The sequence below is a fragment of the Trachemys scripta genome, chromosome 5, assembly GCF_013100865.1.
Source record: "Trachemys scripta elegans isolate TJP31775 chromosome 5, CAS_Tse_1.0, whole genome shotgun sequence".
Lineage (NCBI taxonomy): Eukaryota > Metazoa > Chordata > Testudines > Emydidae > Trachemys > Trachemys scripta.
The window spans coordinates 1,601,108-1,613,599 of NC_048302.1; the positions used below are offsets into that span (position 1 = coordinate 1,601,108).

At 45.3% G+C, this 12,492-nt stretch overlaps 1 protein-coding gene across 1 annotated transcript in view; it reads right to left on the reverse strand.

The window, feature by feature from the left end:
• Window positions 1-5,513: 5,513 nt before the first annotated feature.
• The window catches only part of LOC117877801 (butyrophilin subfamily 1 member A1-like), a 92,635-nt gene continuing 85,656 nt past the window's right edge, over window positions 5,514-12,492 (reverse strand). Inside the window, exons 8-10 of the mRNA XM_034771304.1 lie at window positions 11,090-11,110; window positions 10,973-10,999; window positions 5,514-6,531 (exon numbers count right to left, since the gene is read on the reverse strand). Coding sequence (XP_034627195.1) covers window positions 5,987-6,531; window positions 10,973-10,999; window positions 11,090-11,110 — 593 coding nt within the window. The 3' untranslated portion in view covers window positions 5,514-5,986. The remainder of the gene's footprint in view (window positions 6,532-10,972; window positions 11,000-11,089; window positions 11,111-12,492) is intronic.

Sequence of the window (12,492 nt, forward strand, 5' to 3'; positions counted from 1 at the left end):
GCAGCACACAGGGTCATAGTCCCCCTCTGCCTATGTCTCACAGTACTGAGTGATGCAGCCTTGGCAGAAGTTGTGCCCAAACAGTAGGGTCACTGGGTCTGTCAGATATTGCAGACAGATGGGGCATTTGGTTTCCTCTTGGATTTCCTGTACAGGAGTCACTGAGGCCATGGCTGCTAGGATCTCTGGTCTTCTGTTCTCTCTGCATCAGAAATGGTTTTGCTGGCCATGGGAGGTGCCTGTCCCACCTCATAGCAGCTGCACAGGTGCAGAATGAGGTGAAGAAAAAGGAGAGCCTGGGAGGTGGAGCAGGAGAAAGATAAGAAAACAAGGAAGCAGGAACTACATAGGCAAGGAACAGGAGCAGTGGGGTGTAAAGAAGCAGAAAGTGAATGAAAGGCAAAGTAGGGAAAGGAAACAAACAAACAAGAACACAAAAGTTTAAACTCAGGGTCTGTCTACACAGTCCAGGCAGGGGTTGGGGATTGGATTGTACGCCAGCAGCTGGCCCACACCACCGTCTTGCTGCCACAGCCTTACTGCTATTGGAGTGCGCTCGCTCCAGCAGAGTCAGCATGTGCACGTCTACCCGAGCTGAGAATCACACCTCCCAGGTGCTGTGCAGACGTGTCCTCAATCAAACTAGGATTTTCTTAATTCACAGTGGGGGCATCCACAGCCACACGCAGACTTGCACTGAAACAACATTAGGTGGGAACTAAACCCCACTGAGTGATGTCAGTGACAATGCGTGTGCAGAGGAGCCTTGGCTTGGCTGTGTCTTGCGGTACATCCAGCCACCCGCCTGCGAGCAGCCGGGCTACAGGGGCTCCCTCAGTTAAGGCCAGAGGCAGCTGGTCTGTGCTAGTGACACAGCAGGAAAACAGCAGCAACTAATCGAGAGCAACCCTTGAGCTGAAGGGTGAGATTATGGCAAATCCTCAAAGCTTTATGACTTTGCAGTCTAAAGGATACAGCCCAGCCCATTCACAATGCCAGCTGAGAGCTGGAAAGAAGATTTTCAGTTTAAACTTTGTAAAACTCCACACACAGCAGGGAAAGTAACAATCCTACCCGCCCCCCTCCCCCCCATTTTTTTCTCTGTGGGCCAAGACTGAGCTCATAATCACTATGTGGACTGGATTTGCTGGGGGTGTTGCCTGACCCAGAACTGGGCCCCGAGATGGCAAACAGGGGGTTCATCGCCCGGTGTACTTGGCACCAATAAAGACACCGAGGGGAGAAAGCAAGCCAAGTTTATTTCAGAGCTCTGAAATGGCACTAGGAGACCAGCATGTCTCAAATCCAGTGCAACAAATACAAACAACTTTTACCTTTTATACTCCAAACTGTTTGCATACATCTCTTTGTCTGGCTGTTCCCCCTCACCCCTCCCTTCCAGACAACTGTTACATAAGCTTGTGAGAAAACTTTCCCAGTCTTTGCGACCTTGAGTTAGACGCCTGCAAACTAACTACCCCGCTTCTTATCTCTATTATTTCTGCTAGTGTGAGTGAAACTGCAGCCATCTGCTAAAAAACTGACATTACATTTCTGCTTCAGCCTACTTCAGAGCATGTAAACAGTTAGCATAGAAGTAGGTGAGAGTTCCCAAGATGGAGTCACTGTGGTTCACAGACCCAGAGCAAAAGAGCTTCATCGTCACTTTTGGCCTTCCACTCTCCCGAGTTACTTGGTAGCTATGCCTAGTGGACCCCAACAGGGGGAAATACAAGCCAGGGATCCTCATTTGGCTCTGGGGAGAGGCGTTTCAGCTCAGAGAGAAGGAACAATAAGGACTTTCAGCACAGAAAGCTGAATATGCTGAAGTCCACAATTAGCAGCAATCTACTCCTCTGCACAGGCTTCTTGCTGCTGAAACTCCCTGCAAAGGTTCCCCTCCAATGCATTTGCCACCACAGGTCTAGGTTCTCACTTGGGTTGTAGCATTGCTTCTTTGCCTGAGCACTTAGCCAGTGTTTGGGGCCTTGCTAGGTTCTTCCACTGGGAGGAGAAATTTATAGGAGAGTAACGGGGTCAGCACCCACCTCTCATAAGTGTCCTGTCTGCTTGGGTGTGTCTGTGTTCTTTCAGTAAGTAGTCCCTACCCTGGTATGGGGCTGTATCTCCAGACTTCCTCCCTGGAGACACTATCTTCCTGTGGTCCTCTTCAGACTCAGTCCCTATGCAGTCTTCACAGCCTCCCCCAGTCCCTGCTAGCAAACTGTCTTTGGCATAATCCTAGCACCAGCCAGGAGCCTCTAGCTCTCGGGTCCCTGCTAGCAGACTGTCTTTGGTCCTGCTGCTCTTCCAGCCAGGCACACAGTCCTTTCTTCTACAGCTCCACACAGCAACTAATTACTACTGTAGTCTGCAGCTCCTGTTATATGGCCTTCCTGGCCCCTGATTGGCCTACTCTTCTCTTGGCTGCTCAGAGAACCTCTCGACTGCTCCTTTTCTGGGATTGGTGTGGCAGAACCCTGAGGGCCTAGTCCACCCATTACATGGAGTCAGGTACTTCCTTGGTGCAATTGTTCCTATTTACAAACAATGTCCACACATTCCTGTGTCCTGAAAACATTAGAAACAAACAGCAGCCTCCTTACTCAGAAATAGGGTTACCAACTTTCCTGTCCAGATGCCATTTGTGGCAATGGTGACTGGTTGGGAAATTTGGCAACCCTACCCAGAAATCTTAGTCTGCCTTTCCAGGGAGTTCTGTCACTCCGTGTCCTGCCAGGATCACACTGACAACTGCTTCTCTTGGCCTTCTTTATAATATGGGGATATACCTATCTCATAGAGCTGGAAAGGTCATGGAGTCCAGTCCAGTCCAGTCCTCTGCTTTCACAGTAGAACCAAGTACCATCCCTGACAGGTTATTTTTGCCCCAGATCCCTAAATGGCCCCCTCAAGGATTGAACTCTCAACCCTCGGTTGAGCAGGCCAATGCTCAAGCCACTGAGCTATCCCTCCTCCCCACTACCTCTCATACACCAAGCTGTCCACCAATCCCTCAGACCCTGTGTTGTCAACTAGCTCCGGGGTTACCCCTCTTAGGCCTGCTCTACACTTGAAACCATGATCAACCTTAGTTACCTCACCCTGGACTGTGAAAAATTGTGTGTCCTGAGTGCCACAGCTAGATCAATAATAGTTGGGGACTGGTCCTGCTTTGAGCAGGGGGTTGCACTGGATGACTTCCTGAGGTCCCTTCTAACCCTGATATTCTATGATCAACCTAATTCTGATGGTGACCTGGCTACCTGCCTCCCAGAAAGGGGGGTTAACTAGAGAGATGGAAAAACTACTTCCGTCAGTGTAGGAAGTATCTACAGTTCAGCACTTGAGTGACAGAGTTGAATCTGTGCTGCTGTATTGGCTGTAGTATAGGCATACCCTTATTCTTCCTGAGGCCTACACCTAAAACTTAGGTTGACTTAGCTACCTCACACAGAGCTGTGAAATATTTAGTGAGGTCGATCTAACCCAGGAATCTCAAACTCAAATCACCATGAGGGCCACCTGAGGACTAGTACATTGGCCCGAGGGCCACATCGTTGACACCTTTTCATACAACGATACAAAAGTATAGTCAAAAATGAAAAAAATGAAGAGTATGCTATTAAAAGTCAATGTATTAACTTTTTAAAAACTGTAATGTGAAGAGGGGTTTTAATAAAATATAAACACCTGTAACTATTCCTTATGTGGTCAGAGGGAAGCTTGGCTCCTATGGCGGGCCGCAGGAAATAACTTCACGGCCGCATCCAGGCCATGTGTTTGAGACCCCTGATCTAACCCCCGATGTAGACACAGCTAGGTCAATGGAAGAATTCTTCTATCAACCTAGCTACTGCCGCTCCCAGAGGTGGATTAACTGCACTGATGGAAAAGTTTGGGTCCATTTCAATTAGGACAACCAAGCCTGCAGAACCTGGCACATGGGGCCTAACCCAGAGGCTGTTGTTCTTCTGCGCTCTGCCTCTTCCCTGAGCAGCATGGGCAGCAGGCAGACAAGGGTTACGCACAGCACAGCTGGCCCTCTTCTTGTTGTCAGATCAGGGCTCGGCCCAAAGTTTGAAAACCTCTGTTAGATCCAGAAGTGATGAGTAGGGTGGTCACATGCCACCGTCTCCACTATCAACAGTCACACATTACCCCTATCTGCATTGCCTAGATGACAAATCAATGATTTCTGTTTACACAACATATTCCATGGTGAATGAACAATGCCATAATATTCACATTGCATAAGCATCAACATAAAAAATCTCACTGCTTTGCAACAGCAAATCAGAAGTGACATCCGTTTTGACGGAGATGTATTTGGCAGGTGGAAGTGGAATATATTTTTACAGTGTGTGAGCAAGTTATACTGAAAATGAGTAAGTTTTTAAAACAACCTTATAATAGTCCTGCTAGTTGTGCTGAAGCCATGGACAATGCAGTCAAATAGTAAGAAACAAACGAAGTACAGAAAGTTTGACGAAAGTTATACTGATTTTTGTTTTATGGAATTCAGTGATTGACAACCGCGATGCATCACATGCTTACAAATCCTATCAAATGAAGCAATGAAACCTGCAAAGTTGAAATGACACATCGCAACAAAGCACTTAGAGTATAAAGATAACTGCAGAGACTTTTTTCAGTGAAAGAAAGAAGAATCTAATTAACAGAATACTCAAATGACAAACATGACATTGGTTCTGTAAAAGGCTCTGAAAGCATCTTTCTTAACAGCACTTCTGTGATGCTCACAGAATGGTCAACTTGGGTATGACCTATAACTTAACAAGACACATTGAAATGTAACCAAGACAATCTACTTGTATGTGTATTTCAAAGAGATGTCGTAGACCAGCAATCATTAACCCATTTATTTGTAGTAATAGAAATCACGGGTAGATGCTAAGTGTATTTGTCTGTTTTTACCTGTATCTCATTAGAAGTTTAACAATGTGATCTAAGTATCAGAGGGGTAGCCGTGTTAGTCTGAATCTGTAAAAAGCAACAGAGGGTCCTGTGGCACCTTTGAGACTAACAGAAGTACTGGGAGCATAAGCTTTCGTGGGAAAGAACCTCACTTCTTCAGATGCAAGTGATCTAATTAGCTTGTAGATGCTAATCCTGTTCCTGTCTCATAATGCTGTGTTCTATGGATTCAGAGGTCAAAAGGGAAAATTATTATTTAGATGGGACTTGTGGTATAGTAATATAATTATCCTAATCTCTCCTTGAAGTTTGTAATTCCACATAGTAAACTACGTGTGAACTGTCTTGACAGTTCGACTGGCTAATTGCCTTATGTGACTGAACACAGGTAGTTCATCTATAATAATAATATAAATAAAATAAATCAATGGAGATATCCTAGAACTGGAAGGGACCTTGAGAGGTCATTGAGTTTAGCCCCCTGCCTTCACTAGCAGGACCAAGTACTGATTTTGCCCCAGATCCCTACATGGCCCCCTCAAGGATTGAACTCACAACCCTGGGTTTAAGCAGGCCAATGCTCAAACCACTGAGCTATCCCTCCCCCCATAAAATAGAAAATTAGCTTCAAAGCAACAATCTGCACTGCCTATTCTTCCTTGGGAGAAGATGCTGCTGTGAATTGCTGTCAAGAAGTTTATCAATTTGCTAGAAGACTTTAAAGAAAATGTCCCAGAGCTTGATCCTTGTTTACCTCAGGTCTGCTTAAACTTTGACAGGGAAGGTCTAAACCACAAGACTAAACCACCTCCCTCTGCCCCTGCATCCCCACTTCCAAGCAGCCTGACCCCACCTCACCCCTTCTCTGCCTCTCTCCTCTTCCTGCAGTTCACAGACCTGGTGCTGAGAGCTGAGAGAGGAGGGGGTGATGGGGGGCAGGCAGCTGATGCTTTTTACGCCATCCCCATGGGAACAGGCCTGGGGGCTGGTCAGTGGTGGGAGGGGACAGTCTCTGCTGTGGGTGTCACTGTGAGGGACAGAGATCCCTTCAGGCCTTCTCTGGGACCGGGCAGATTATCAGGGGATCTGCATTTTTACCCCCTTCATTGAGACAAGGACTGAAATAAGGGCGGAGCATCCCAGAGAAGGTGTCAGTGAAAGTGAAGAGATGGGACCTGTCAGTCACATTGTAAAATGAGATCTCGCCCCCCTCATAGTCCAGGAAAATCCCCAACCGGCTGGGCCTGACGCTCACAGGGAGAGGAGTTAGGGGGGAAGTGCGGGCCCAGTATTTTTCTCCATCTCTCAAACACACCACAAAGTATCCATTCTTAGATGTGACACTGATACTCCCCTTCCTCCTCACAGATTCCCTACAAACCCCCAGAGTCCACTCAGGCTTCTTTCCCACCTCCACCTCCCAGTAATGCCTCCCGTCTATGAACTTTTCAACGCCCAGAACAATGACGTAAGGTTCAAATCTCTCAGGGTTGTCGGGAAGATCCTGCCGTATATCTCCATGTCTCACACTTTTCCGATCCTCAGACAGGACGAGGTTAGACTGAGCTGTGGCTGGATCCAGAGTCACGTTCACTGGGGAGAGAGTCACAGAGTCAGTGTCGGGGGCAGGTGCTGGGATCCAAGGGAAATTAACCTTCTTTAATCCCTAATTATAAAATCACTTGCCCAGAGGGGGAAATGGAGGGAAAATACCCCTTCCCCCCAAGAGGCAGTGAGACTTTCACACCCAACCTGTTTATTTCCAGGGGAAGGAGACAGAGGGGTTGATTTAGTGCAAAATAAACACAAAATACCCTATCCTTGGGGTCTCGTGGCGTCTGTGTCTCCAAGTTGCTTGGTATCTGAGCAGGACTCAAGTGTGAGGAAATAGACCGTATGCGCAGAAGCATGCACACTGATAGGCTGAAAGGTGCTAATAGCTGGTATCAGGGGTAAGGGCCCCACATTTTCCCTGACCACCTTCTTGTTGCTAACATACCTGTAGAAACCCTTCTTGTTACTCGTCACATCCCTTGCTAGCTGCAACTCCAATTGTGCTTTGGCCTTCCTGATTACACCCCTGCATCCTTGAGCAATATTTTTATACTCCTCCCTAGTCATCTGTTCACGTTTCCACTTCTTGTAAGCTTCCTTTGGTATCCAGCTGCCGAGCATGGCTGAGAGTGAGACAGAGAGACAGCCGGCCCCAAGCACCTTGCAGCCCCCTCAGCCCCTTGGCACTGAGATCTGGGAGACCAGGGGGTGTTGACAGCCACAAGGGGACAGGTACCTGATGGGAAACCTGTCCAGCGAGGGCTGCAGTCTTCCTGGGGCCAGCCTTGAGGGGCTCTCTCAACCCATGCGATCTGTTTTGCTGTAACTTATAGTCAACTAAACTCACTTTACAAGTATCCACCCCGCTGAGGTTACTAGGGGTACGTCTATACTACCCGCCGGATCGGCGCGTAGTGTTCGATGTATCGGGGATCAATTTATCGCATCTCGTCTAGACGCAATAAATCGATCCCCAAATCGACGCCCGTACTCCACCTCGGCAGGAGGAGTAAGCGGTGTCGACAGGGGAGCCGCGGTGGTCAACTCACCGCCGTGAGGACTGCCAGGTAAGTCCAACTAAGATACTTCAGCTTCAGCTATGCGAATAGTGTAGCTGAAGTTGCATATCTTAGTTCGAACCCCCCGCTAGTATAGCCCAGGCCTCGGGTGGAAGGATGGGCTGAATGCTCAAGAGGAGTTAGGCATTGTGATGCTCAGCCTAATTATAGGTGCCTGGAGAAATTGCTGCAACTCCCAAAGCCTGAGCCAGGCACTCTCTAAAGCTCCTATAGGCGCCTGAAGCCTGTGACTTCCAAAAGTCATCATGCTAGGCAGAGATAGATGCACATGTCTGGACACTCACATGTCAGCTTGTGAGTCTGAAGTTGGGAACCCTCTGTAGAGCTAGGCACTGATGTCATTTTAGCATGGGGGAGGGGGTTGCCCACCTTATAACCTTTAGCCCAGAGGCCAGGACATTTACCCGGGATGTGGGTGAAACAGGTTTAATTTTCCCCTCTCTGCAAGAGGGCGAGAAAGTATTTGTGCAGGCATCTCCCACCTCTCAAGAGAGGCTCTAATCACTGAGCTATGGGCTATTCTGATGTGTGATTCCTGCTGAAACTGTTTCACTGTGATTAAGTAATGAAAGAGGGATTGAAGCGGGGGCCTGGGTCTCCTAGCTGGTACCTAATTACACCCCAGAGTCATTCTTATTCTCTCTGGACCAATGTTTGGATTACCCGGGTCCTCTCATGAGAGGTGGGAGACACCCCCACCATTCAAACCTTTTCTCCCTGTCAGGCAGATAGGGGGAAATGAACCTGGGTCTCGCATCCCAGGTAAGTGACAGCCACTGGGCTACAAGGGACAAGGTGGGTCCTACCACCACATTTTGAATGTGACTTGATCCAGCAGGTGGCCTCTAACAATGCCAATCAGATTGGGCCCCACATGCAACTTAGGTGGCTAAATTCCTGTCTTTGCCTGATTTGGGAATCTCTGGGGTTGAGGTGGGAGATAGGTGCTTGGACGCCCAAAGGGAGGCAGTGGTGCACATGCCCAGAGGCTGAAACAGACATCTAGCAAACTTTTATCCTCATAGTTTAGGCACCTACAGGGCTGAAGTAGGAGTTTTGTGCATCTGGCCCGAAACTGGGACTTAAGCACCTAACTTATGAACACAGGACTTATGAGGCGAGGCTGAGGGAACTGGGATTGTTTAGTCTGCAGAAGAGAAGAATGAAGGGGGATTTGATAAATGCTTTCACCTATCTGAAAGGGGGTTCCAAAGAGGATGGATCTAGACTGTTCTCAGTGGTAGCAGATGACAGAACAAGGAGTAATGGTCTCAAGTTGAAGTGGGGGAGGTTTAGGTTGGATATTAGGAAAAACTTTTTCACTAGGAGGGTGGTGAAGCACTGGAATGGGTTACCTAGGGAAGTGGTGGAATCTCCTTCCTTAGAGGTTTTTAAGGTCAGGCTTGACAAAGCCCTGGCTGGGATGATTTAGTTGGGGATTGGGTCCTGTTTTGAGCAGGGGGTTGGACTAGATGACCTCCTGAGGTCCCTTCCAACCCTGATATTCCATGATTCTATGAACTTGTTTTGAGCATCCAGATCAGGGACTATAAAAGGGAGGTACTAGATGTGCTTTCATTCATTTTAATGGAGTGAGGCTGCCAACTCTTTCTGGTTATGGGGTGGTGCAGGATGGATTCATTTAAGAGATTTAAATAAGTGATTTTAATCATGATTTAAATCAGCAAGCAGGAAGCCTTGATTTAAATCATTGATTTTCATCATGTTTTGCATTTGGACTTTTTAGTTATTTTCTTAAAGAAAGATTGATTCTTATTAGTTGGTAACAATTAAAACATATTGATTCACAATTATACTACACTTGGTGCTTCTTTTTGCTAACCAGGAGGATATGCTATGGCCCAGACTTTAAAGGTATTTAGGCTCCTAACGTCCATTGAAATCAATGAAAGTTAGAGGCCTAAAAATCTTTGAGGATCTGGGCTCATATCACATATTTAATTAATCAGCTACATAGCTTAATTTACATTTATTCAGATGCTTATTTTTTTCTTCTTTTGTTATGTTAGAAAATGGTGAATGATGGATTTCTTATTTAATAAATTCATTTTGTACTTGTGATTCAAGTTCTCTAGATGCCTATGTTTCAAGTTCTATTTGGATGGAAATTAAAATTCAATTAAAATCCACAAAGTTTTTCTTTAATTAAATAAAACTACCTTAAAAGTGTTGAATTCGTACAAAAATGTTTGCCAAAACATGTTTTGCACTTAAAACTAACAAATTATTATCTGTACTTAATGAGTTGAACTGGTTGTTCCTGGTCGCCGTGTCCTTCAAGACTTAGAACAAGTAGATCTCATCCTCTCACCCTACTTTGTATTCATAGTTTAGAAAACAAACTTTCCTGATTTTTCAACACACAAATAATTTCTTAACTTTGAATGAACTAATCATTGAAATGAATCAGTTAAATAAACCTCAATGAAGAAAATACTCTTTCTGCACCTGTAGAAGAGGCTACTGTTGTCAAAGCTGGATTAGCACTTTGTCAAATCTGGCTCCAAGAGCTTAGCCAGTGTCTGCCTCCATTTCAGTAGTTTGGCTTTCTTTAAAACTTTGCAGCAAACATGTACTGCTTAAAATTATGTGTTGTATTCAATTACATGATTTTAATAGATTATAATGAGTTTTGGCCTCAACATAAGTTGTCAATTTAAAATTTAATTTTAAATAAGTTTATTTAAAAAAATAAATCTGTATTTAATTTAAATGAAAAAAATCTGTTGTTGTTTTTTAAATAAAAACAAAACCCATAGATTTTTATCCCCTCTGATGTGGTAGTGGGGGAGGGTTCTGTCAACCGGCATCTTGGCGGAAGCTTGCAGGAAGGAGCCAGGGAGGAAGGAGGAGGAAGACAAGTATCATTGAGGCCTGGTCTATGCATGGGGTGATAGTGGGGGGTGGGAAGAGGTAAGATAAAACAATAATTCAGCCTGATTTTAATGAAACATTGCCAGGTCCTGGGATGACTAATGACTGAGTCAGGTACTGTACCTGTAAGTCTTTAGCAGTTAAGTTGTACCAGAGAGACGGAAGCTGTATTCTGTAGTTAGTATACTTTTCTCCCAACGGGTGTGTTTCTTTTGTTCACTAAAGAAACAGTTTGGACTTTGACAATAACAGCTCAAATGCTATAGTCTGTAACTGACTCTTTCAAAAAGGGTATTTAATACCATCTAATGTTTATCAAGTCAGAACTTTTCCCTCTAAAAGACTCCATACACTAAAGGGAAATGGAATATAGGAAATTGTTAAAATGAAGCCTTATTTAACTTTAAGTTTTAAATGTTTTAACTGACTTTTTCCTTCTTGTTATGTGTGATTAGTAAAAAGAGGCAGGGGAATTTTGACATAAATGAAATGTCAGCTTGATTTACCTGCATATATTTGGGCTCTTCTCCACCCTGAAACCAAGCATAGACACAGAGATGAACACAGTCTGAAGAAGGCACAATTTCTAACTAAGTTTTAATTATGAAAAAAACAGAACTTACGAAGTTCAGCCAAGAGTTTCCCTAAAACAAACAAAGAAAAACAGACATATTACTAGAGCTTGTGTTATAGTGCCTAGCCCTTTACATGATTCTTTATTATATGAATCCCCATAGCCTAGATAATTATCATAAACTAAAACCTTTTATTAACCTTAACTTAATGTTATTCCAAAAAAAAAGCTGTAAAAAAATAACCAACCCTTAAATGTCTGAATGCCTGGACATTCCAAATGAAGTTTCCATCACTGGCTTTTTTCCCAGCCACTATATCCGTGGCCACTGTCCACCTGTGGCTGGGAAGTGCCCTACACCAGCCATGAAGGGGTTAAAGAGCTTCTCTGGGCACAATCAGCCCCAACCCAGTACACTTGTGAGATATGCCAAGCCTGGAGAAGGGCAGGTCCTTAAAATGGAGGATCCCAGATGACTCTGGAGTAAACAGAGCAAGAGCTCCTTAGTCCCAGGGCACAAGGGTTGTTTACTGGGTACACTCCTGAGAACATCAGCCAACCAGGCCCTCTGAGGAAGTAGAGGGACTAGCTTTTCTGTATGGAGCACTGGGTCCCAGCTTGGGTTGTTTGGACATACAAGGGACCAGATCTCCTCCAAGAGACTCTTGACCTCTACACTGTCTGAGACTGAGCAGACCTGGCCCTTTTTTGGGCTCTGGAGGCAGTCTGTCCTTTTCTTTTGGGCTGCTTAACCCCCTCCTCTCCTGAAGGCGGCAGGCTCTCTAAGAGGTACAGCTGGAGGGCTGTACCCTAAATCTGGAATCCAGACTACAGTAACTAGTCTCTGCCATCCAGGAAAGGACAGCAAAGATGGGAGGTGGTGCCCCTCTCACCCCAAGGGGGTGCTAGAGAGGTATAACCCATTGCACTACCCAATAGAGATTTGATAAATTTTACATCACTGATTATACAGTAAACGATGGTGTCACGTACACACACCTTCCCTCCTCCTGGCTGTGCAAATGGAATAGAGCCAGGTTCCCCTCAAGGGAAGATGGTGGCCCCTGACACATTGGAAAAACTGAAAAAAAATCTAATGTGTCTTTAGAAATAACTTTAATTTAGTCTCAGACCACAGTCACTATCATGCACTAACAGTAATTGTACAGTTAACACCTGGCATCACTAAATGTGAGAATTAAGGTTGTTTGGATGGTCTTGCTGTGTGCTTCAAGACCTTAGCTTGTTTGAGATTTCTTTATGCTGAATTAGTCAGGCTTGTGATGTTTGCTTCTGGGATACATACAACATTCACCTTTGAGTTACAGATACATACTCCCAACCTGACTTCCAGTTTAATGTAGTTTTTATCTGACACTAAAAATAGGTTTGGATTCATTAGTGAGATGTAAAGAATAGTTCCATTTGCTGCATTTCTCTCAGCTGAAACAG